This window comes from Populus nigra, chromosome 8 (assembly GCF_951802175.1).
Source record: "Populus nigra chromosome 8, ddPopNigr1.1, whole genome shotgun sequence".
NCBI lineage: Eukaryota > Viridiplantae > Streptophyta > Magnoliopsida > Malpighiales > Salicaceae > Populus > Populus nigra.
In genome coordinates, this window is record NC_084859.1 from 473,086 (window position 1) to 499,900 (window position 26,815).

At 37.4% G+C, this 26,815-nt stretch overlaps 2 protein-coding genes across 2 annotated transcripts; both read left to right on the top strand.

Moving 5' to 3' along the window:
* The first annotated feature begins 1,706 nt into the window (after nucleotides 1-1,706).
* Nucleotides 1,707-4,432, top strand: LOC133701438 (cytochrome P450 81Q32-like). Its single transcript, XM_062125353.1, has 2 exons — nucleotides 1,707-3,356; nucleotides 3,609-4,432. The coding sequence occupies exons 1-2, from the start codon at nucleotides 2,442-2,444 to the stop codon at nucleotides 4,233-4,235; spliced, it is 1,542 nt and encodes a 513-aa protein (XP_061981337.1). The 5' UTR covers nucleotides 1,707-2,441; the 3' UTR covers nucleotides 4,236-4,432.
* A 19,336-nt stretch (nucleotides 4,433-23,768) lies between these two features.
* LOC133701331 (cytochrome P450 81Q32-like) lies at nucleotides 23,769-25,910 on the top strand. The gene is made up of 2 exons (XM_062125210.1): nucleotides 23,769-24,778; nucleotides 25,197-25,910. Exons 1-2 carry the CDS (start codon nucleotides 23,858-23,860, stop codon nucleotides 25,821-25,823), a joined length of 1,548 nt encoding a protein of 515 aa, XP_061981194.1. The 5' UTR covers nucleotides 23,769-23,857; the 3' UTR covers nucleotides 25,824-25,910.
* Nucleotides 25,911-26,815: the final 905 nt, after the last annotated feature.

The following is a 26,815-nucleotide window of genomic DNA, read 5'->3' on the forward strand; positions in this document are numbered from 1 at the left end:
GAGCAGCCCCACAACTTTTGTCAGAAACACAAAAGCCAAGTGCTATACTATTGGCAAACACCCCCGATCTTTTAACAATCTAATCTTAGGCTGTGTGTTTCTTTAGTGCCCGCGGTAAAAACTATAATTCCAGCGTAGAAAAAATAAGAACTCAGAAATGATGTTTATATATATATATATATTGAAATGCATATACATACTTGTTAGCTTAATATGTTTTACGAGTAATTATTGGTTACATGTAATATTATTATATTTATATAAATATATTTTTATTATTTATAAAAATTTAATTTATCTTTAATATTTATATAATATTAGATTAATAAATCTAGAATAAAGATATAGTTTATGGAATACAAATACTTTATAAAAAAAACTTGTAAAGTTATTATAGTTATGAGATTTCTATTGCATTAAAGTATTGTTCCTAAAATGTTTCTGATCAATGCTCTCTTAAATACTTGATATTCATTAGAGCCATAAATACTTATACATATTATGTTTTTTTTTTTATAAAAGAAAACAATTATTCTTATAAGCTGAGGTATAAAGAATACCTAAAACTAATATGTAGATGTTCGTCCCAAGACATTTGAAATGGTTATCAATACAAAGATAAAAATAAATAAATCTCTAAATAAAAAACATTAAGATATATATCCTTTATGTTTTCGCTATTAGTTTTTTCAAAACATTAATTAAATTTCATCTAAGAACACGTGAATCACATATAGAGATATTCCTATTAAGCCAAGAATCCTCTAAGCTAAAATTATATATAAAAAGGAACTATTTTCCTGGAAAAAAAGAGTGTAAAAGAATTCTAATATAATCCAAAAATTTTAAGGAAAAGATTGGGAGGTGATGTATTTTATGAACCTTGATCATCAAGATCTCTTGTAATCTCCTCCTCCTTCTTTTCCCAAAAAAACAAAAGAATCCATCCCAAAAAAGAGACTTAATTTGGTGCCCTGTCAAATCAAGCAGTGCCTTTCTTTATTTCTCAGACGTGAATTTTTTTGTTTTTCATGCACAGAGAAAGATGAATGCTTCTCATTTACATGTAAGACATTTGAAAAAGATAGAACAGGGTCCCATGACAAGAGAGCACTCCAAAGAAGCATATATCTCTCAGCTTTTCTTTTTGGACGTCTGTCTTCTTCTTCCTTTTCTTTTCTCATCTCTTTGCAAACCCTAGACTCCGATTGAAGTAACCCTTCTCTTTTCCTCAGATTTCACCATACAAACATGCATCTGGGCAAAAATATCATCTCTTTGCCGCTGTCAAAGTTCTTAAATTCCATGGCCAGGCCAGGTCAATGTCTTAGTTGTTGTTGAACGAGTTCACTAGGATCTATTTAAAATTATATTTGATTGGATCAATTTTTATATGATTTAATTTAAAATAAGATGTTGTTTAAATCTTAAATTAAGAAATTGATTCATCCAGCTAAAACAAGTTTAAGAACACCAAATACTACAACATTTTTTTTTTACAGTAACAAAGATAATTTTTATAATGATTTAATTTAAAATAAGATCTACATCATATCTCAAATTAGTCAACGAGTTGATTCACCAAGCCAAAATAAGTTTAATAATATTGATTACTACATGCCAATAATTTTCATAATTATTTAATTTAAAATAAAATTAAAATAAAATCTCAAATAATCATTATCTTTCGACACCATTATTTTCTCCTGTGATTTTCCTAGTCAAGTAATCACCTGTCGCCTTCGTTTGACTCATTTCAGGTGGACTATATCCTCTCTGGCTAGCCTTTACAAAGAATACTCTTTGAGCTTGGGCTCGGATTACTTGCAAGCTGCAAATGGCTAGGCTTCTCCATGTTAGGAAAACTCATCGGCTCATAATCGAAAGTGGATCATTACGAGAGTTGCAGCCGATCCAGTTTGGACGTGACATAGAAGATTTGGACTTGGATGCTGGTATAACTCGAAGTAAATACCTTTCTATATATTTTGATAAAAAAATTTATCAATAATTTAGGATTTAATGATTCTAGATACCCTCGTGATAACATTTTCTTACGAAGACTATTGCAATTTATATATTCTCCCGTTTTACTGAATAATTTATTAATCATTAACAGAAGAACCTTGAAATTTGGTGTTTTTATATGTTTTGTGGAGGATTTTTATGTTTCCATCATGAAGGAAATAAGAATAGTTGGTACAAATATTGAAATTTGTATGTAAAAAGTCATGGAGTCTAAGCAGTCAAGTTGGAATGATAATATTTGGTGCCTGTTATATATGATATTTTCAAGAAAATCTCGAATGCCATGCTGCGCAATTTGACTGGTACACAGTTAAGTGGACCTTGAGTTTTCAAAGGCTGCATGCAGTGAGAAGAATTGCCTGGCTGGTTAAAAGGAGGATCGGTAAGCTAGAGCCTGTTCAACAAAGTTACGCATGGAAGAAGACTACAGTACCTCGCTATGGCTACGCTATTCCTTTCTCCTTCCATGCATGGTGTTTCTTGTTCTTTCAACGAAGTTCTTGCTCCACAAAAGAAAGCAAGGCAAGATCAATCATCTCCCACCAAGCCCTTTTGCTCTTCCAATTATAGGCCATCTCTATCTCCTCAAGCAACCTATCCATCGAACACTCCACTCCCTCTCAAAAAAATACGGTCCGATATTTTCTATCAAGCTCGGATCCCGCCTTGCCGTTGTCATATCTTCACCATCGGCCGTGGAAGAATGTTTCACCAAGAACGATATTGTCTTGGCCAACCGTCCTTACTTCTTGAGCAGCAAGTACTTAAACTACAACAACACCACAATGGGCTCAGTCGAATACGGAGAGCATTGGCGCAACCTTCGCCGCATAAGCGCTCTTGAAATCTTCTCCCCTCCTCGCCTCACTTCGTTATTTAGCATCCGAAGAGAGGAAGTCATGGCCTTACTGCGTAGACTTCACGGTGTTTCCAAGCATGGTAACTATGCTAAGGTGGAGTTAAGGTCCATGCTCTTGGATCTAACGTGTAATATTATAATGAGAATGGTTGCAGGGAAGAGGTATTATGGAGAAGATGTTAAGGAAATTAAAGAGGCTAGGATTTTTAAGGAGATCATGGAAGAGTTTGCCGAATGTATTGCCGTGAGAAATTTGGGGGATATGATTCCATTGTTGCAGTGGATTGATTTTACTGGGCACTTGAAGAAGTTGGATAGACTAAGTAAGAAGATGGATGTGTTCTTACAAGGACTGGTTGATGAGCATCGAGATGACAGGGACAGAAACACTATGATAAACCGGTTTCTTGCTCTGCAAGAAGAACAGCCTGAATACTACACGGATGAAGTAATCAAAGGCCATGTTCTGGTTAGTCAAACCTAACCCTTTTTATGTTGATTCAATCATTTAACTTGTTAAGGAAAAATGATGTTTTTGTTTTGATTCACTCAATTTTTCTTGCGGTTTGATCTTTTGGTATCATCTCCCCTTTCAATTTCTTAAATTTCGTTCATTAAAAAACAACAAAGAGAAACCACAAACGATCACCTTAAGCCACGTTTTTCTCCAACAAGTCATATTCAAGATAGTTCAAAGTAAAATCCTATGTATTTTGTGCAGGTGTTGTTGCTTGGGGGAACAGAGACTGCTGCTACATCTATGGAATGGGCATTAGCCAATCTACTCAACCATCCAGTCGTGCTAAAGAAAGCTAAAGCAGAACTGGACGCTCAAGTTGGAGACCGCTTGATAGATGAGTCAGATTTTGCAAAACTACATTACCTTCAGAGCATCATCTCCGAGAATCTGCGTCTATGTCCGGTGACACCCCTTATACCACCGCACATGCCATCCTCCGACTGTACCATTGGAGGATACCATGTCCCAGCTGGGACAATATTATTTGTAAACGCATGGTCTCTCCATAGAGACCCTACACTGTGGGACGAGCCCACAAGTTTCAAGCCTGAGAGATTTGAATCTGCAGGCAGAGTTGATGCATGCAAGTTCATCCCCTTTGGGATGGGAAGGAGAGCTTGTCCTGGAGATGGCCTAGCAAACAGAGTGATGACCTTAACTTTGGGATCGTTGATACAGTGCTTTGAGTGGGAAAGGGTTGGTGAAAACAAAATTGACATGACAGAGAAGACAGCAATGACCATGTTCAAAGTTGAGCCCTTAGAGCTCATGTGTAGAGCTCGCCCGATTCTAGACATGCTTCTCTCTTTAAGTGATAAAAAAATATAAAATTGTCAAGAATGCTGCCAATATTATATGTATGATTTTATTTTCAAAACACAATAATAAATTACCCCTTAGGGTTTGATTTACAGTTTCAACAGATATTCTCTATTATGAACAATAAAGGGAAAGATCAAACCTTCAATCCTTAGGCCAATGCTGTTATTATTTCTCTAGGTTTGTTACAAGCATAGTTAAAACTACATTGATTGATTCTGGACAATAGTGCAATTGACCATATCACTTCTTTTTTGCATTTACTTGTCAATAGTCGTCAAAACACTATTTTACCACCAGTTATCATGCCAAGTGAAGAACAAATTCCAATTATGTCTATCTGGACTTTACCTTTGAACTCTGTTATTTCTCTTAAAAGTGCTTGGTGTGCCAAATTTTCAAGTGGATTTGACATCTATAAGTTGAGTTACAAAAGACCTCAATTGTTCAGTAACCTTTTTTTTTTTTTCTATTGGTGTATTTTATAAGACTTCGTGACGAAGACGACGATTGGTTTGGGTAAACAACGAGGCAAACTTTATTACTTGGTTGCATTAGCATCAACAACACCGACACCAAAATTCCAACCCTTTACTATCATTGCTACCCAATCATCTTGTTCTCATGTCATCTCTTCCATTGAGTTATGGCATCGCCAATTAGAGCATTTATCTTACTCTAGATTAAATTTTGTTGCTACCCAATTTTTGACCCATGTTTTGATAAATTTTCAGAAAAATTCAAAAATAGCGAAAAACAATGAAAACCCAAAAAAATACATTTTTGATATATATTTACATCGTTTTTAGCATTTTCAATGTCATTTCAAAAGAATTTAAATTTTCAAAGGTATTTGGAACGCGTTCAACTTTTAACGCGTAAATTTTATGATCATTGATTTTCCTTGTTGAGTTGACGTTGATATTGCTCGCTTTCAAAAATACAAAAAATAAGAAAAATAAAAAATTACAAAAAAAGAGGAAAAAAGAAGGAAAGGAAAACTTGAGGGACTAGTTTGAAAACCTAGCAAAACTTTTCCTATAAATACCATGCTACACTAATTTTTTAGGGGGGGAATTTGACAACATCAGAAAAAAATACAAAAAAACCTAACCCTAAACCCATCTTTTTTTCAAGAGGAGCCGCCCCCCCACGTTTTTGGTTTTCCTCTTCAGCCGATTCCACCATCTTCTTCACCTCCCAAGCCACCGCAACTCTCCTTTTCCTTCCTGCTCCCAGCACCTTCCTTCTTCTTCTTGCTCTCTCGGCCAACCACCATTCTTCCCTCTCTCGGCCGACTCAGCTCTAGCAGCCAGCAGACGACAGCAGCAAGACCCACAAGACAACCCCCACTCTCTTCCTCAGTCGCGGCCTCCCTTAGCTCTTTCCTCCTGAATCAGCGGCCAGCTCGCCGAACGCCGGCAGAATCGCACCGCCAGTGGCCCACGGATCCAGCTCCACCAGGAAACGCCTCCCTTCTGCTCCACACCGAAGCCCTTAGGCACCGGTGGATTTGCCCGCGTCCACCGTGATTTGCCTCCACCAGTCCTGCCATCGGCAGGAGGAGCAGATGTAAATCAAAGAGAGACCCACGAACAACAGCAGCGAAGGAAGACCATCAACGCCGGCCTCCAGCAAGCATCACAACAACAACATCTTCTCCTCCGATCTCCATGCCGGGCCACAGATCCACCATCAGCCAGCAGCACCGCCCGAAGCAGAGGAGAAGGAGATGAAATCCAAGCAGCAGACCCGAATGGGACAGATTCGGGAGAAGAACCCAAGAGCAGATCTAAAAAAAACAATAAAGAAAAACAACTAAAATCAACTGCATGTGTTGCCTTTTTGGTTGATTTTGCAAGTCACCATCGGTAGAGAAGAGAAAAGGAGAAAACAGGGCAGATCCGCCCATTTCCGGCACTGTCAACGACGGCGCGTGCCATTGTTCCAGAACTGTTCAGGCAGTTCCAGAAGTGTCCCTCTGCAATTTCTGGAGTTTAGGGATTATTTTGTAATTTTTAAATTATGTAATGTAATTTTTGTTTAGTGTTTAAATTTTTTATAATTTTGTAATGTGATGTACAAAAAGAACAAAAAAAGAAAAGAAAAGAAAAGAAAGAGAAAATAATAATAGAAAAAGAGATGTGTGTGTGTTTGTGTTTTTTTTTTTTTTATGTATGTTATTGAATCAAAAGAAAAAAAATGAATTTAATATTTTAATTTATATGCACAAATATCTAAAGGACAGATAAAATCATGTTGTATTTTCCATGAAAATATAGAACATGTATCTACATATATTTTGGGAACTAATAACTGATTTATCAACGCCTTAGAATTGGGATAAAATTTTATTTGTAAAAACACATCAAGTCCACGAAGCAGTTTACCTCAGGTAGGGTGCGTTAGGGGTGCTAATACCTTTCCTAACCACAACCAGTCTCTTACCAGTGAATCTCTGACAAGACCAGTACATCAGGTTTTCTAGTAGCCCTCACTAAATTACTAGGTGGCGACTCCAACGAACCAATCAAAGCAAAATGCATAATAGAAAAAATCGCCAGCCGACGCTGCGTGGATTTTATGACATGCGACAGAATGACGACTCCACTAGGGAAGGTATTGTTTTTGACATTATTGGACTAAGCTTTGTGTATTTGATGTGTTTATGTTTTTGCATTTTTGTCTTGTTTTATTTTTGTTTTATTCATGCATTTTGTAGAATTGTTTCATGCATCACATATTTTAATTTTTTTAAAGCACACACAAGCTTCAGGTTAGGAGGGGGACTAGCAGCTTACCTTATGACTTTTAGTCAAGGTTTAAGTTTGTGTAAACCCTAACTCTTCGTTGAGTGCTTAGACTGGTAACAGTTGGTACATGTGCCATCTCATTACCTACGGGGCCCCTATATTGCCTTCAAGAGGGTGATCACTGGGACAACAAGAGACCCTTTTTAGAGACCAAGTAGTAAACCTATCTTTTGTCTCACTTAAAAAGATTAGAACCTGCCTTTAGGATGTGTGCTCCGTATACATTGTTTTGCATCAGGGCAAACCCTTCTTGAAGCATCTTGAACTCAAGACTTGTGGGTGACCCAATGGCCGTCACTCAGGAAATTTTTATTGTAGAGTTTGGGCAAGAATCAAGATTTTTGTTCCATCATGCAAGAGTTACGACCATATGTCACCCCTCGAAGGGCGAGTTCTTCATATAGATTACATGCTCATACATTTATCATGCATGTACCGAGAGGAAAAATAGGTTCCCCTATCCGAGGTTTGCTTGAACAAGTGTCAAAATAAAGATGGATGGAAAAAGATGGATAATAAAGAAAGGGGTCAGAGAGAGGCACAATGTCAAAATGAAGTTGAGAGCAGCAAAGGTGAAGTAGCTAGACTCAGATATGCTTGAACAAGTATTGAGCTTCAAATGGAAAGGGAATGTCTGCACAGTTTTCTGTAGAAACACTGCTTTTCCACGTCCCATTGAAGTTCATACCTCTCATTTTCAGTCATGAACAACAACAGTAATGCCTTCAGTCATCAACTAATGACAACCTCTCTTCTTGTTCAGTTGCATTTTTAATTGTTCATCGCCTCCACATCTTCCAATGGCACCAAATAACTACTAGCCTCAGTACATGGTGCATTAGTCTTCTTTGAAGTTACCCCAACTATGAGCTCAATTCCAGTTCAGCAGCACAAAATGTAAAAAACCATGATTATACACTGAATTTCTATGTGACAGAGCTCTCTCTGTAGAGATTTGTTTGTGGATCTGCCAGTGGGGAATGCAAGAGGGGATGTAGTAGTTTCATATGCTTTGAAACTTTCTCCCACAAGTGGCACCAGTAAAACATTGTAGTAGGCCGAAGAGTCAGACCTGGTCTGAAAACATGAGTAGTCGTCGAATTTCAACATGGCAGAGCCCTCTCTGTAGAGATTTGTTTGTGGATTTGCCAGTGGGGAATACAAGAGGGGATGTAGTAGTTTCATATGCTTTGAAACTTTCTCCCACCAGTGGCACCAGCAAAACATTGTAGTAGGCAGAAGAGTCAGACCTGGTCTGAAAATATTAGTAGTCGTCAAACTTCAATGTGGCAGAGCTCTCTCTACAAAAATCCATTTATGGCTCTGCAAATTGGGAATGCAAGAGGGGATTTGTAAGTTGCATATGCTACAAATATTTCTCTCATCAGTTTCAGCACGAAGACATCTTAGTAGGTTGAAGAGCCAGACCTGGTCTAAAAAAATATATGAGCAGACATCAAACTTCAACGTAGCAGAGCTCTATCGGCAGAAATCTGTTTGTGGATCTGCAAGTGGGAAATCCAAGAAGGAATGTAGTAGTTTCAGATCATCTACAATTTTCTCCTACCAGTGTCAACATGAAAACGCATAAGTAGAGAGAAGAGACATGACTAGACTGAAATACATGAAGAAAACTGAAACTTCAACAAAGCAGAACTCCCTCTACATGTGTCTATTTGTTGCACTATCTGTAAGCAATCGAAGATGAGACAGAAGAGTTTTAGATTCATCAAGTTCTCTTCCAGTTGAGACAACGCGTGATTCCACACGTCAGTAGTGGTGGTACTGCATGTTTCTGTATGCTGCCAAGATTACCTGGCAAGTGGAGGGTTTCCAACAATTCTCATACAACCGCAACAACATTGGAAGATTGACATGATGTTGTGAGGATTGCCAAAAGAATAGAGCTAACTCTCAAGATGGGAAAGATTGAAGGCTCTACCGTGGATTTCAGAACTATGAAGGGAGTTGAATAAGGAGATGACTCTGAAGATGGGAAACCATAGTTATGTGGTTTAGCCAGGTCTCACTGTAGCATCAATGACTCAAATGTCTTTGCCAAGATTGGCATCCCTCTGCCACTTAAGTTTGTCAACCAGCATTGGCTAGATTCTAGAATTTTGCCTAACTCCGACAAAACTCATGCAACCACCATTTTCTAAATGGTTCAATCCAGACAAGAGATGTGTTGTCATGGTGGGGTCCTCGACCATTTTGGTTAAACAGTTGCAAGAGATTCAAGAATCGAGCTTAGTTTGTGAAAGATGATGTCATCGATCATTTTTTTTCACTAGAATATCCTCATAATGACAAGTGATCGCAATTGCTTGGCAAGACATAAAAATTGCCAGAGGAGCTGATCTAAGAAGGGGTTGAACTGTCAATCATGTTGTTATGGAATTTTTGCCATTCTGCATTTTGTTTTGGGATCACATCTCACCTTCAACGAAACATGTCTTTTCGTTGTCTCTTTGTTGTTATGAAATCATGAGATGCTTCTTTCAAAGGGTATTTTGACAAAATATGTTTGATCAAACTCCAACATGCAAAGTTTAATCATGAACATTAAAAGTGTTTTGATTGCAGAAATGACTTGATGCTTGAAAATGACATAAGATGACTAAACAATTTTGAACTCATACCTCCAGAAACTGCACCACGCATCATATAGCTAGTTTTAGCAGTATGCATAATGACATGTAGTGGATTCAATAGTTATGGACTCGAATCATGACTCTTACAAGTTTTAATCATTACACTAGATGAGGTCAAAATTTATCGGTTCTAACCGACCTTGCTTGCAATGAGAAAAGGTCATTTTTGTTATCCTTTCACATTTCTTGAAATATTATCCCTTGCGGTCTCCATTTGAGCTGGTTAGAATATTCTTTTCATAAAAAAACCTGACTAGGATCACACCCCACACTGGGGGGCAGATGAGAGATATCTTGGAGACATAGATATAATTAATGGATAAAGGGGAAGGCTTAGAACAAAAGTCCAATGATTGAGAGAGGGCTAAAAGAAAGCACATAGACTGAGGGCATATAAGAAAATTTTGAGGAAGGCCATGAAAAAAAAAAGATTGAAAAAAGAAGTTGAAATTGCCTTCACTCAAAGGCAAGTCAAAGATAAAGTAAGGAGAATGCCTATCAAGTCTAGGAAGAGCAAAAGAAATTTCAATCAAGGAAAGACACAACAAAAGTCAATAGCAGAAGAAAGACAAGCTATAAACGTGACTTTTAGTATCCATTATAAAGCCTCTGGTGTTATCAGATGATTGAGGTTGGTTATTCATCAAGGAAAGTTGGATTTGCATATAACCTATGTTAAGAGAATTCTGATATTTAAGGTTAATAAGATTATATGTCATTTCCTTTACAAAGACAATAATAGAAAAAGAGTTGATGAATAGTTTGATGTTGATCCTAGGTCTTTGAAACCCTCAAACACCTTTTGAGCCTGAATTTTCCTTTCTTTCATAAGCCATGAACCATAGCCTGCATTACGTGTTTTAAAAAGCCCTTTTTAATCAAGTAAGCAATTTGAACCAATAAATGACGCTCTCAAAACTTGAAGAGTTTTTCCATAAGAGTCGTGGCTTCATGGATTAAGCTACTTGTTATTATGCATGCTAATAAAATTGGTGCTAAAAAAGAAAACAATCTTTCTTGATGAATCCTCAAGTTTTGACTTTGAGTATTTTGTTTTCCTTGAAATTAACAGAAGGTCACCTCATCGCAGATCATCAAAAGATATACCCAAGATTAAAGATTAAAACTGATACAAAGAACCATGAAAAAAAGTCATTTTAATCTTACAACGGGTCATTTCTGTTTTTCAAAATACAAGACAGTCAAAAGATTACATTGAATAGCGTGTGTTGGGTCTTTGACTAAAAAAGCTTGATTTCGAAAAATACTTTCAAAAATTGACATCTCTTTGATTTCATTTCAACAATTAGACTTGAATATGACATGATCGTTGAAATATGAGATTTGATTCTAGAACAAGAAAGATTGTCAAACAAGAAGAATATCGATCAAATTGGCAAAACCCATGATCGAAATGACATCAACATATCTGGACACTCATTGAAAAGTTGACCACTTGGGGGCAATACAGTGGACCCTGAGAAGAAAAATAAGCAGTATTTAGATCAGCTGGGGGCAATTAAAGATGATCAAATGATGAATCAATGCACTGAGGACAATGATGTTTAAAGAAAGCTAATCAGCAGAACAAGCATTTAGATCATTACTGGGGGCAATGTTGTTCAAAGACAGTCAGTGATTTAGTGAACTTCAACAGCAATTGATGGGCAATGCTGCACTTGAAGGGCATTTTATTATCGTAAACTTGGGTTACCCTCTAAACATAGCTATGACTCCTGACAGATGTTATTAAGTGAGTGCATTTGAATGAATATCTAACATATGCACACCACCAAGACTAACGATGGACCAAAGATGCATTTAAAGGACATCTTTATATCGTCATCTTTTGAAACATGGCTATTGACCGATGTGGGCATGCAATTGCATTTGAATGAATATCGAAAAGATGTGCACACCACCAAGACTGACGGTGGATCAAAGCTTGTAAACCCTCGGTTATAATTTTTCTGGGTATTTAAAAGATGAGAAATTTAACCAATAGTAAAATGGGTTAAATTAAATTAAAGAAACCTAATCAAGATAAAAATAGTGAAATTAATGAAATAAAAAGTGAATATAGTACTAAATCATTGAAAAGAAAAACATTTGTGAGGGCAAAATGAATACGTAAGATCAAGAGAGGTCAATATTCAAATAACAGAAGGTTGGGAGTTTATGTATAAATGATAAAAAGGGGTAGGGATAAATGTGAAATTAACAAGATGTTAGAACTATAAATATCATTATATTTTCTCTTTTGGAGTGACTGGCAAGAGTAGGAGAGAGTTTAGAGAGAGGCTGAAGAGAAGATATATTGATGGTAAATCAACCGACAGCTATAACTCCACCTTCCACCGTTGGATCAGCACGATATTCGGGTATGTTGTTCTCATCCATGTCGTATACATTGTCACCGTAGGGATTTTCTATATCAGTCCCCGTTTGAGAGATATCGAGGGAGGAAAATATTTGGGAAATACACTTCTGGACAGTCTTCTTTATTGTCTGTTTTCTCCTTCGGCCACCGTTGGATTAGGCTATAACTTGAATATGTTGTTCTTCCTGATTTTGACTAGATTCTGAATGGTGGAGATCTGAAACAAACATTTGGTATAGAAGTTGTATATCTCGCACAGTAGGTCTGCAAGTTTGAGGTCAGTTCGGTTAAACCCATATTTCTGGAAATTTCACCATTTGATGAAGTTAATATTTGGATATGTTATACTCATAATAATGCATTATAACTTGAAAGTATAGATTGTTTGGAATATTATTCGTTTGTTATTTATGGTTTATAGGAACTGTGTTAAGGACTGTGTTTAGAAGAATATTGTTCGGAAAGTTTGTAAAATCGACAAGAATGTTTTATTTTGATGTTAAGAGGGAAGATTGAAATAAATAAGATAAATTGGCTCTTATAAAGATATTCTTTTTTTTTACAGTCTTAAACGATATATGATATGACCAGGGGTTGAGATGATAAAGAAAGAGTTAAATTGTGGATGTTGTGTGTAAATGGAAAGGTTGATGAATCTGGACAGATTCGTGTCCTAACATTTGGAGAGAATTCGAGTAGAAGGATGAGAGAATTAAGATCAAGTTTCTCATAGTAATTGTAGTTTTGGATGTTAGCAAACTAAGAAATTGGTCTTGCTCAATATTGAGCTGTAGAACCCCAGCTATGGGTCATCAACCGAGATTGGGTCTTGACAGACCCTGTAGGGTAGTGTTTGTTGATGAGCAATTTTGACTATCTCAAAGGCAGAACTGGGTTCTCCTTCCTTCAAAGAACTTGTAGCCTCGTGTATTAGCTTTCCAACGAGACTAATCTTGCTTGAAACAGAGTTCTATAAGTCTAGATATAGTTAAAAATCTGATGAATGTTCAAACAATAATAGTTCAAATGTCTAGACAGTAACAGTTCAAATGTCTAGACAGTAACAGTTCAAAGTGTAGACAGTAACAGTTCAAATGTCTAGACAGTAACAGTTCAAAGTGTAGACAGTAACAGTTCAAATGTCTAGAGAGTAACAGTTCAAAGTGTAGACAGTAAGAGTTCAAATGTCTAGATAGTAACAGTTCAAATGTCTAGACAGTAACAGTTCAAAGTGTAGACAGTAACAGTTCAAATGTCTAGACAGTAACAGTTCAAAGTGTAGACAGTAAGAGTTCAAATGTCTAGACAGTAACAATTCAAAGTGTAGACAGTAAGAATTCAAATGTCCAGACAGTAACAGTTCAAATGTCTAAACAGTAACGGTTGGAAAAGTCAAACAGTAACGGTTGGAAAAGTCAAACAGTAACAATTCAAAAGTCAAACAGTAAAGGTTGGAAAAGTCAAACAGTAACGGTTGGAAAAGTCAAACAGTAACGGTTCAAAGTCAGACAGTAACAGTTCAAAGTCAAACAGTAACAGCTCAAAGTTAGACAGTAACAGTTGGAAATTGGACAGTAACAGCTCAAAGTTAAACAGTAACAGTTGGAAAGTGGACAACAATAGTTCAAAGTTAGACAGTAACAGTAGACTTTCACGTGAATACTATATAAAGGAATTGAGTCATACGAACACTTGCACATTGAGATACTAACTCTGAAAATATACATGATATATGTATGTATGTTATTATGAGGAAATGAACATGCATAAGAAAGTAACATATGAGTAATGGATGAATAAGGATTCTCTATAATATCGGCTTAAAGGAATGATAACTATGGTTGGATAAAGGATGACAACATTAATGGGTGTAATGAGAAAAAACGTAAGATATAAAGAAAGAAATGATTGAAAGAAAGATTTATTAGCTATTGATATGATTATTATAAAACATATCCTTGAATGAGAAGAATTTATGAGATGAGTCTGTGACTGTAGGAGGGACCACCGTGTGGTGCAACAGCAGCAACAGGGGAGCACAAGTAGAGCTTCTGCTGCAGGTAGGTGACTTTCACCTTCCTTTTAAATAATGTTGAATAATGAAAATACTTTATCATGAATATTACTGTATTGTGTTAATTCAGATACCAGACTATCAAATGCTTAAATGTTAACAAATGAACGATTAGCTTCAGTTAAAGGCATCTGAAGAGATGACCTTGAACATTGAAATACCTTATCATGAACGTTGTCGTATTGTGTTAATTCAAATATCAGATTGCCAAATGCTTAAATGTTGATAAATGGTTGATTAGCTTCGGCTAATGGCATCCGAAGGGATGACCGGGACAAATGATTGATTAGCTTCGGCTAATGGCATCCGAATGGATGACCGAGACAAACGAATGATTAGCTTCGGCTAATAGCATCCGAAGGGATGACCGGGACAAATGATTGATTAGCTTCGGCGACAAACGATTGATTAGCTTCGGCTAATGGCATCCGAATGGATGACCGGGACAAACGAATGATTAGCTTCGGCTAATGGCATCCGAAGGGATGACCGGGACAAATGATTGATTAGCTTCGACGACAAACGATTGATTAGCTTCGGCTAATGGCATCCGAATGGATGACCGGGACAAACGAATGATTAGCTTCGGCTAATGGCATCCGAATGGATGACCGGGACAAATGAATGATTAACTTTGGTTAATGGCATCTGAAGGGATGACTAGGACAAACGATTGATTAGCTTCGGCTAATAGCATCCGAATGGATGACCGAAATAAATGAATGATTAGCTTCGGCTAATGGCATCCAAAGGGATGACCAGGACAAACAGTTGATTAGTTTTGGCTGATGGAATTCGAAGGGGATGGCCGGGGTGAGTGAATAGTTAACCTCGATAAATGATGTCTTAAAAGAATGGCCGGATTTAAGATTATAGTTGATTGCAAGAATTGGTGTATATATATATACTGCAAGTTATGTATACCAAGAACATGAAGGAACTACAAATGTCACGCTTCAAACATGAGATAATATTAATGCTTCGTTAAACTGCCATACCATTTTCTTGTTGTTGTTGTTGTTATTATTATTATTATTATTATTAAGTAATTGCATTCTTGTAAATGTTTTGTACTGCAGTAGGGACGTCATACCAACAAGGTGCCTAGGAAACCCGATACATGGGAACCTACTTTTGCAAGGAATCATGTAGTTGCATTCTAAATCATGATGTATTTTATATGAATCAATGTACTGAATGTATAACTATTATTAGATCCTTTTAGATTAAATTCGTGATGACTATTTGTAGGATAGAATACAAACTCATGACTATGCATGTATATTTTAAATGCGAACTTCTAATCATGCAAACATAATATTATAAGTTTATGTAAGATTCACTTTTAAATGAAATGTTGATTGTTGTTGATGTATGGATTATATATTGATGATGTGAAGGGAACATGTTCGCCGATTACCGACACGATGTGTGTCAAGTACAAAAAAAATAAAATTTACTGTTGTTTTGGGCTTGTAAAAGTCGTGCTGTTACAAAGCTGCACTTAAAAGACAATCTCATATTGTCATCTTTTGAAACATGGTTATCGACAGATGTTATCACATAACTGCATTGAATGAATGTCGGAAAGGGCACCCACCATGGAGACTGACTATGGGACAATTTGTTTTGAAGCCAAATGTGTACTTCACCATATGAGTATGGGTGATAAAAGCAACATCATTGATGAGGCCAAGACATTTCTTTTCACAATCTGATTTGACAAAATAAGGGAAATCCATGGAGAAGAACATTGAGCTTACAACGATAAGCCTTGTACTGAAAGCTATGAGATGCATGGCTGGATGACTTGACAGTTTCTAAGAAGGTTAATGATAACATATACTTGAAAAGTATTGTTTCAACTGGAGGCAAGTTCATGACTGATTAACAATCTTGATGGGTTGGCATGATGCACACAACCAATCAGAGGATAATTCTCAGAAGAATCCAAAGGAGATAAAATCCTTCATGATGAATCAAGCAACACCACACTTGGGGGCATTGTCAAGCTTGATAAACAGCGAGAGCAGTAATCATCGTGGACAGCCTAGGATGGGCACTGCACTTACATTTGAGTGGAAGGCTAGCACACGAATGAGCCAGTACATGGGAAGAGCAAAGAAGGCTTTGGTTAGCAAACAAAGGCACCCTATGACGATGGATCATCAAAGGGAGGGACCTATATTTCACATCAGGTAAGGATGCATGCATGTCATCTAACCTCAAAGCATTGCACATACTTGTGATTTGTTACAGAAAGATCCTCAATGAAGTCCAGCAGGATTGGGGACAAAGAAAGAATCATTGAGTTGATGATGACAAAGAATCGGTTAAGATCCTGGAACGAGAAGAGAATGAGATGAACCTTGCCAGTAGGAGAATCTCAAAGAAAGGAGGAGATTAACCTCGTCATCAAGAGGAGTCTTCAAGTCAACCTGCAACCAGAAGGTGCCAAGTTTGTCAGCCTTGTCTTGTCAGGACTTTGCCTGCCAAGTCTTTTTGCCAGGTAAGTCACATTTTTTCTTTGGGTAGGTCACCCATTATAACGCGACCGCTTCATATTTTTTCTATTTTCCACCTGGGTAGGTCACCCATAACAATGAGACCACTTCATATTTTTTCCATCTTCCATCTGGGTAGGTCACCCATTATAATGAGACCACACTTCACATTCTTTCCATTTGGGTAGGTCACCCTTCATAATGAGATCGTTTTCCACATTCTTTCCACCTGGGTAGGTCGCCCATTACAATGAGACCATTTGTTCTACATTTTTTAGTTTTGATTTAACGAGGTCGCCAGATGGGATCTCATGTAGCTTTGGTTAAAGGGAATTGCCAGATGGGATTTCAGGTTGACCGAGTTACGCATTTTCTTTATTTTGGTTCAATGAGGTCGCCAGATGGGATCTCATGTAGCTTTGGTTAAAGGAAATCGTCAGATGGGATTTCAGGTTGACCGAGTTATGCACTTTTTTTTTTAGTTTTGATTTAATGAGGTCGCCAGATGGGATCTCATGTAGCTTTGGTTAAAGGGAATCGCCAGATAGGATTTCAGGTTGACCAAGTTATGCATTTTCTTTGTTTTGGTTCAATGAGATCGCCAGATGGGATCTCATATAGCTTTGGTTAAAGGAAATCGCCAGATGGGATTTCAGGTTGACCGAGTTACGCACTTTTTTTTTGTTTTGGTTTAATGAGGTCGCCAGATGGGATCTCATGTAGCTTTGGTTAAAGGGAATCGCCAGATGGGATTTCAAGTTGACCGAGTTACGCGTATTTTTTAGTTTTGCTTTAACGAGGTCGCCAGATGGGATCTCATGTAGCTTTGGTTAAAGAGAATCGTCAGATGAGATTTCAGGTTGACCGAGCTACACACATTTTTTAATTCCAGTTTAATGAGGTCGCCAGAGGGGATCTCAGGTGGCTTTGGTTAAAGGGAATCTCCATATGGGATTTCAGGTTGACCGAGCTACACACATTCTTTGGTTTTGGAAAAGGAGATCGCCAGATGGGATCTCAAGTTAACAAAAGAAAAAAAAAGAGAGAGAAAGAAACAAAAAAGAGAGAGTAAAGTCTTTACATTAGTGGATATTGAGCAAGTTAAGCAGACCGAAAGACAAGTTTTTCTTTACAAAGCTTACTATGCAAAACATTGAGGAGTCTTGCTTCCTAAGCATTGTAAAGAGGGGGCATCTGTTGCTACCCAATTTTTGACCCATGTTTTGATAAATTTTCAGAAAAATTCAAAAATAGCAAAAAACAATGAAAACCCAAAAAAATACATTTTTGATATATATTTGCATCGTTTTTAGCATTTTCAATGTCATTTCAAAAGAATTTAAATTTTCAAAGGTATTTGGAACGCGTTCAACTTTTAACGCGTAAATTTTATGATCATTAATTTTCCTTGTTGAGTTGACGTTGATATTGCTCGCTTTCAAAAATACAAAAAATAAGAAAAATAAAAAATTACAAAAAAAGAGGAAAAAAGAAGGAAAGGAAAACTTAAGGGACTAGTTTGAAAACCTAGCAAAACTTTTCCTATAAATACCATGTACACTGATTTTTTAGGGGGGGAATTTTGACAACATCAGGAAAAAATACAAAAAAACCTAACCCTAAACCCATCTTTTTTTCAAGAGGAGTCGCCCCCCAACGTTTTTGGTTTTCCTCTTCAACCGATTCCACCATCTTCTTCACCTCCCAAGCCACCGCAGCTCTCCTTTTCCTTCCTGCTCCCAGCACCTTCCTTCTTCTTCTTGCTCTCTCGGCCAACCACCGTTTTTCCCTCTGTCGGCCGACTCAGCTCCAGCAGCCAGCAGACAACAGCAGCAAGACCCACAAGACAACCCCCACTCTCTTCCTCAGTCGCGACCTCCCTCAGCTCTTTCCTCCTGAACCAGCGGCCAGCTCACCGAACGCCGGCAGAATCGCACCGCCAGTGGCCCACGGATCCAGCTCCACCAGGAAACGCCTCCCTTCTGCTCCACACCGAAGCCCTCAGGCACCGGCGGATCCGCCCGCGTCCACCGCGATCCGCCTCCACCAGTCCTGCCATCGGCAGGAGGAGCAGATGTAAATCAAAGAGAGACCCATGAACAACAACAGCGAAGGAAGACCATCAACGCTGGCCTCCAGCGAGCACCACAACAGCAGCAGCTCCTCCCCACAACAGCCGGCCACAACAGCTTCTCCTCCGATCTCCATGCGCGGCCACAGATCCACCATCAGCCAGCAGCGCCGCCCGAAGCAGAGGAGAAGGAGATGAAATCCATAGCAGCAGACCCGAACGGGACAGATCCGGGAGAAGAACCCGAGAGCAGATCTAAAAAAAAAACAAAGAAAAACAACTAAAATCAACTGCCTGTGTTGCGTTTTTGGTTGATTTTGCAGGTCACCATCGGCAGAGAAGAGAAAAGGAGAAAGCAGGGCAGATCCGCCCATTTCCGGCACTGTCAGTGACGGCGCGTGCCATTGTTCCAGAACTGTTCAGGCAGTTCCAGAAGTGTCCCTCTGCAATTTCTGGAGTTTAGGGACTATTTTGTAATTTTTAAATTATGTAATGTAATTTTTGTTTAGTGTTTAAATTTTTTATAATTTTGTAATGTGATGTACAAAAAGAACAAAAAAAGAAAAGAAAAGAAAGAGAAAATAATAATAGAAAAAGAGATGTGTGTGTGTTTGTGTATTTTTTTTTATGTATGTTATTGAATCAAAAGAAAAAAAAATGAATTTAATATTTTAATTTATATGCACAAATATCTAAAGGACAGATAAAATCATGTTGTATTTTCCATGAAAATGTAGAACATGTATCTACATATATTTTGGGAACTAATAACTGATTTATCAAAGCCTTAAAATTGGGCTAAAATTTTATTTTTAAAAACACATCAAGTCCACGAAGCAGTTTACCTCATGTAGGGTGCGTTAGGGGTGCTAATACCTTCCCTAACCACAACCAGTCCCTTACCGGTGAATCTCTGACAAGACCAGTACATCAGGTTTCCTAATAGCCCTCACTAAATTACTAGGTGGCGACTCCAACGAACCAATCAAAGCAAAACACATAATAGAAAAAATCGCCAGCCGACGCCACGTGGATTTTATGACGTGTGACAAATTTTATAGCAAAAAATTTACTCAATTTCCTTTTCAAATTCAAAGATGCTTGTGATATTTGTGCACTTTCAAAACAATGCAGACTTCTATTTTCTGCTAGTTCAATTTCCTCTATTCGACCGTTTGAATTAATTCATTATGATATTTAGGGCCCTTATAAAATTTCTTCTCTTTTTGGTGCTAAATACTTTTTGATAATTTTGGATGATTATTCTAGATTTACATGGGTGTTCTTTATGCATCACAAACATGAAACACAAAATTTACTTACAATTTTGTTTCCTTTGTCACAATCCAATTTAATGCATCCATCGCAAATATTTGCGTTGATGGTGGAGGGGAATTTTTTTCTATGCAGAATTTTTTCGACAAAATAGCACCACTTATCAACACTCTTGCATTTATACACCCCAATAAAATAGGGTTGTAGAGCATAAACATCGTCATATCCTTGAGCCCGCTCATGCCCTTCGTTTTCAAGCTCATCTCCCTTTACATTTTTAAGCAGAATACGTTCTTACCGCTGTCCATTTAATTAATTGTTTACCCACACCATTTCTTTCTCATAAAACCCCTTTTGAAAGACTTTACAGCAATGTCCCTACTTACTCCCATATTAAGGTTTTCGGTTGTCTTACATATGCTACTGAAGTGTATGCCACACATAAATTTGCTCCCTACTTGTCTTGCATGTGTTGTGTTTTTCTTGGTTACCCGATCGGCCAAAAAGCTTATAAGCTCTACAACCTTACCACCCATAAATTTTTCACCAACCATCATATTGTTTTCCATGAACACATTTTCCCTTACAAATTACCTCCAACCATTCCTGCACCTCCTATACCATTAGCTGCATCTATAGCTCCCACACTCGTCCTTCCTTTTTCCATATCAGATCCTCCTGCAGACTTCCCAATCTCCTCTTCCGTGTCTCCCACTCCAGTCCCTTTTATTTTTTCTCTCTTAGTTCCCAACAATATCACTCAGTTACCTTCTCATATGTTTCCTGTGCAACCTTTACGTCGTTCCCAGCGACATCACAGCCCTTCCTGAGCTTTACATGATTATATTTGCAAACAAGTAACGTCTTTCTTACCATCGCTGACTTCATCGTTTGGTCTCACAACAGGTACAAGGTATTCTCTTTGTAATTTTCTTTCTTACCATCGTTACTTACCACAACATTGCTTCTTTTTTGCCACCATTAGTCAGGACATTGAGCCCCGCTCTTATACAGAAGTTGTTTCCCTTCCATAATGGCAAGATGTCATGCAATCTGAATTGGTAGCATTGGAAGTTAACCACACTTGGTCCCTCACTTTTCTCCCTCCTGGAAAGACCCTAATTGGATGTCGTTGGATCTACAAAATCAAGCATCATTCAGATGGCACCATCGAGTGTCACAAAGCTCGGTTGATGGCCAAGGGTTACACACAGCTAGAAGGTATCGATTTCCATGACACTTTTTCTTCTACTGCTAAAGTAATTATTATCCGTTGCTTTTTGCTGGCTCTAGTAGTAGCATAGAATTGGTCCCTTCACTAGCTAGATGTGCACAATGCTTTCCTTCATGGTGATCTTCATGAAGAAATTTATGTGTCCACCTCTTGGTCTTCAATGACAGGGGGGAGTTTGGTATGTCGCCTCAACAAGTTGTTGTATAGATTAAAGCAAGCTTCTTGTCAATGGTTTGCTAAATTCTCTGTAGCTATTTAAGTTGCCAGTTATATTCAGTCTAAAGAAGATTATTCATTGTTCATATGTCACAATGGAAAATCCTTTACTGAATTGTTGATATATGTTGACGACATTCTCATCACATATAATGACCTCAAGGCTATATACATTCTTAAGAGATTTCTGCATAGTCGTTTTCAAATTAAACATTTGGGTGATTTGAAATATTTCTAGGCATTGAGGTCTCTCGATCACAAAAAGGTATTTCTATCTCACAACGGAAATACACTTTGGAAATTCTGAAGGATGGTGAGATTTTGGGTGCTAAACCTATGAATTTTCCTATAGAATAAAACACAAAGCTCTTAGATGCAAGTGACTTACTTAAAGATTCATCTTAGTATAGACGACTTGTGGGATGCCTAATTTACTTGACCATTACCCGACCGGATATCATGTATTCTGTACATGTGTTAAGTCAATTTATGCATGCACCACGCAAACCGCACATAGAAGTTGCGTTGCGTGTGTTGCGTTATTTGAAAGGTGCTCCAGGACAGGGTTTGTTTTTCTCTTCTCAAAATGATTTGTCTCTGCAAGCTTTTTGTGATTCAGATTGGGCTAGTTTCCCAATGACTCAGAGATCCACTATGGGTTATTGTGTTTTTTTAGGATCTTCACTTATTTCTTGGCGAACAAAAAGACATAAAATAATATCACTCTCCTCAACAGAAGCTGAATATAGAGCCATGATAGGTACATGCTGCGAGTTATCTTGGTTATGTTCAGTGTTGAAAGACTTACGGATATTGCATCCAAAACCAGCATGCTACATTATGATAACAAAGCAGCTTTACATATAGTAGCTAATCCAGTTTTCCATGAGAGAACTAGACATATAGAAATGGATTGTCACTTTATTCGGGGTAAAATATAGGATGGTTCAATCATGACTAAATTTGTTACTTCAGCAGATCAACTTGCGGATGTATTCACTAAACCATTAGGAAAGGAGATATTCTCTGTCATGATTCGGAAGTTTGGAATTCTCAACATTCACTCTCCAACTTGAGGGGAGTATTAAGAAAAGATCAATAATATCCCAATGTTCATGTAATGGGTTAGGAAACATATACGTAAATGTCAAATATATCTATTCCTATAGTAATTCATATTCTTAACATACCTAAGCATAATTATAAGAAACACTTGTATATAGCGGCAGTAACTCATTCAATGAAATACAATTCAGGCAAATCTTTTCCTTCTCTGTTTTACAAAGTGGACGCTCTAGTTGGAGACCGCTTGATAGAAGAGTCGGATTTTACGAAACTACATTACCTTTAAAGCATTATCTCGGAGAATCTGCGTTTATGTCCTATGATACCGCTTATACCACCTCACATGCCATCCTTTGACTGTACCATTGGAGGATACCATGTCCCAGCTGGGACCATATTATTTGTAAACGCATGGTCTCTCCATAAAGACCCTACATTGTGGGATGAGCCCACAAGTTTGAAGCCCGAGAGATTCGAATCTGGGAGAGTTAATGCATGCAAGTTCATCCCCTTTGGGATGGGAAGGAGAGCTTGTCCCGGAGATGGTCTAGCAAACAGAGTCATGACCTTAACTTTGGGATCGTTACAGTGCTTTGAGTGGGAAAGGGTTGGTGAAAACAAGATTGACATGACAGAGAAGACAGTAATGACCATGTTCAAAGTTGAGCCCTTAGAGCTCATGTGTAAAGATTGCTCGATTCTAGACATGCTTCTTGTAACCTAAACTTGATAAGCACACCAATTAGGAGGATCAGGATTAACCCATTAGCCACTAAAAAGCTTTCTTGTAACCTAAACTTTTTTTTTAAAATGTAACCCATTGTGTAACGCAATCCATGTTGATTGTGAAGATCTAAATGGGATATTGTTGATTAAAGAACTGGTGTGATATAAAGGAACTAATCTCATCATATCATGGACAACTAAAAATATTCAATTTATTCTCCCGTTTTATTGAAAAAGTTAATCATTGACAAAAGAATATTGCAATTTAATAAAAAAAAATAATTATTTATTGGACTGTAGAAAACTTGGAATTTGGTGTTTTAATAAGTTTTTTTTGCAAAGATTTTATTTTGCCATCATGAAGGAAATAAGAATATTGGGTCCAGATATTGAAATTTCTATGTAAAAAAACCATATGAAATGTGCAAAGTCAACATGATAACCTACTGAGTAACGTTGAAAACAACGTAAAAGGATTTTAAAATGCTATTAAAAAATAATAAAAAGAATATAAGAGTTTATATATTGATATATGAGTTGACATGAGGAACCCAAGAACTCGGATCTTCAGCTGCCCTGTTGGACGAGTATCCAAAGCTTACAATCAAGCAAGTTAAGCATGGAAGAAGACTACAGTACCTTGCAACGCCTTTGCTACTCTCTTCTCCTTCCATGCTTTGTGTTTCTTGCTCTTTCAACCAAGTTCTTGCTCCACAAAAGAAAGCAAGGCAAGATCAGTAATCTCCCACCAAGCCCTTTTGCTCTTCCAATTGTAGGCCATCTCCATCTCCTCAAACAACCTATCCAGCGAACACTCCACTCCCTCTCAGAAAAACACGGTCCCATATTCTCTCTCAAACTCGGATCCCGCCTTGCCGTTGTCATATCTTCACCATCGGCTGTGGAAGAATGTTTCACCAAGAACGATATTGTGTTGGCCAACCGTCCTCCCCTTTTGATCACCAAGTACTTAAACTACAACAACACCACCATGGGCTCAGTCGAATACGGCGACCATTGGCGCAACCTTCGCCGCATAAGCGCTCTTGAAATCTTCTCTCCTGCTCCCCTCACTTCCTTATTTAGCATCCGAAGAGAGGAAGTCATGGCCTTACTGCGTAGACTTCACAGTAGTGTTTCCAAGCATGGTAACTATGCTAAGGTAGAGTTGAGATCCATGCTCCTGGACCTAACGAGTAATATTATAATGAGAATGGTTGCAGGAAAGAGGTATTATGGCGTAGATGTTAAGGAAATTGAAGAGGCCAGGATTTTTAGGGAGATCTTGGAAGAGTTTTTTGCATATATTGCCATGATAAATGTGGGGGATCTGATTCCAATGTTGCAGTGGGTCGATATAATTACAGGCCACTTGAAGAAGTTGGATAGACTAAGTAAGAAGATGGATGTGTTCTTACAGGGACTGGTTGATGAGCATCGAGATGACAGGGACAGAAACACTATGATAAACCGGTTTCTCGCTTTGCAAGAAGAACAGCCTGAATACTACACTGATGACATAATCAAAGGCCATGTTCTGGTTAGTCAAACCTAACCCTTTTTATGTTGATTCAATCATTGAACTTGTTAAAAATGATGTTTTTGTTTTGATTCACTCAATTTTTCTTACGGTTTGATCTTTTGGTATCTTCTCCCCTTTCAATTTCTTAGAGTTTCATTCACTAAAAAGGGAAACAAAACCAAAAATGATGCCTAAAGCCACCTGTTTTTCTCTCCACCGCTTCATCAAATTTTGTGTCAACGTATTAAACATAGGTATGTCAGTTCATCAAGTTTTTTTCTCAACCTGACCTAACCCAAGTTAAACTCCGGGGCTCTGGGTTGTGTATCAACCTGTCAAGCAATTTGGGTAGACCCTTCTCATCTTTGCTTTTGGGTCGGAGCTGGCTTGAGTTTAACAAGCATGGTAGGTATAATTCACTAAGTATTTTGTGCAGGAGTTGTTTCTTGCGGGAACAGAGACTTCTGCTACAGCAATGGAATGGGCATTAGCCAATCTACTCAACCATCCAGACGTGTTAAAGAAAGCTAAAGCAGAAGTGGACGCTCAAGTTGGGGACCGCTTGATAGAAGAGTCAGATTTTGCGAAACTACATTACCTTCAGAGCATCATCTCGGAGAATCTGCGTTTATGTCCTGTGGCACCCCTTATACCACCGCACATGCCATCCTCCGACTGTACCATTGGAGGATACCATGTCCCAGCTGGGACCATATTATTGGTAAACGCATGGTCTCTCCATAGAGACCCTACACTGTGGGATGAGCCCACAAGTTTCAAGCCTGAGAGATTCGAATCTGCAGGCAGAGTTGCTGCATCCAAGTTCATCCCCTTTGGGATGGGCAGGAGAGCTTGTCCTGGAGATGGCCTAGCAAACAGAGTGATGACCTTAACTTTGGGATCGTTGATACAGTGCTTTGAGTTGGAAAGGGTTGGTGAAAACAAAATTGACATGGCAGAGAAGACAGCAGTAAGCATGTCAAAACTTGAGCCCTTAGAGCTAATGTGTAGAGCTCGCCCGATTCTAGACATGCTTCTCTCTTTAAGTGGTCAAATAATATAAAATTGTCAAGAGTGCTGCCCATATTATATGTATGTTTTTATTTTCAAAACATAATAATAAATTACCCCTTAGGGTTTGATTTTCTTATTATTTTGGGACATGATGATACCAAATGTTAAAATGATATATTAAACTATAAACTTCAGCAAAAGTTTTTATTGCCCTCAAGAAGGGGTAAAAATGAAGGTTAATGATAATAAACGTGGATTATCAAATTATCTAATTAAATACATATCAGCCTTTTTATCTACTATTATAATTTTTTAATGTAAAAAATATATTGAAAAATTCTATATATTTATTTTTTATTCCCATGACAAAGTATAAGTAGATAACTAATATTTATTTTTGATGTAATTTTTTTTTATCCACCCGTAGAAGATAACTTAGTAGAAATCTAAAATGGATTATTATTGATTAAAAAATAATAATATTTATAACACGAATAATACTATTTTTTATATTAATACTTTTAAATATACTAAAAATAATTATATTTATAACCCAAATAATACTATTTTTTTATTAATACTTTTAATTATAATAAGAAAACAATATTTATAATGTAAATAATAATATTTTAATATTAATAATAATAATATTTATAATACAAATAATAATATCCTTAGGTGTGGTTGTTCAGCCAGACCCAAGGATATTGGATCTCGCTGCTCAGCCAGGCCCAGCTCCTTTTCAAAGTGTTTTGGGTCTGACTTAACAAGACCCAACAACATTGGGTCCAGCTGCTACACCAATCCAATAGCTTTTAGCAAAGGAGGCAATGCCCCCAACCGCAATTCTTGACAAAAAAAACATAGCATAGGAACACCCCTAAGGGCTTTACAGTATTTAATTATGACACAAATAATACTATTTTTAATATTAATACTATTAATTATTGTAAAAATAATAATATTTATAACACGAATAATATTATTTTTTATATTAATACCTTTAATTATAGTAAAAATAATATTATTTATAACACGGAT

Coding starts and splice junctions, on each gene's coding strand:
- LOC133701438 (XM_062125353.1), top strand. CDS start 2,442: ATGGAAGAAGACTACAGTACCTCGCTATGGCTACGCTATTCCTTTCTC. Junction 3,357..3,608: donor TAATCAAAGGCCATGTTCTG/GTTAGTCAAACC, acceptor TATTTTGTGCAG/GTGTTGTTGCTTGGGGGAAC.
- LOC133701331 (XM_062125210.1), top strand. CDS start 23,858: ATGGAAGAAGACTACAGTACCTTGCAACGCCTTTGCTACTCTCTTCTC. Junction 24,779..25,196: donor TAATCAAAGGCCATGTTCTG/GTTAGTCAAACC, acceptor TATTTTGTGCAG/GAGTTGTTTCTTGCGGGAAC.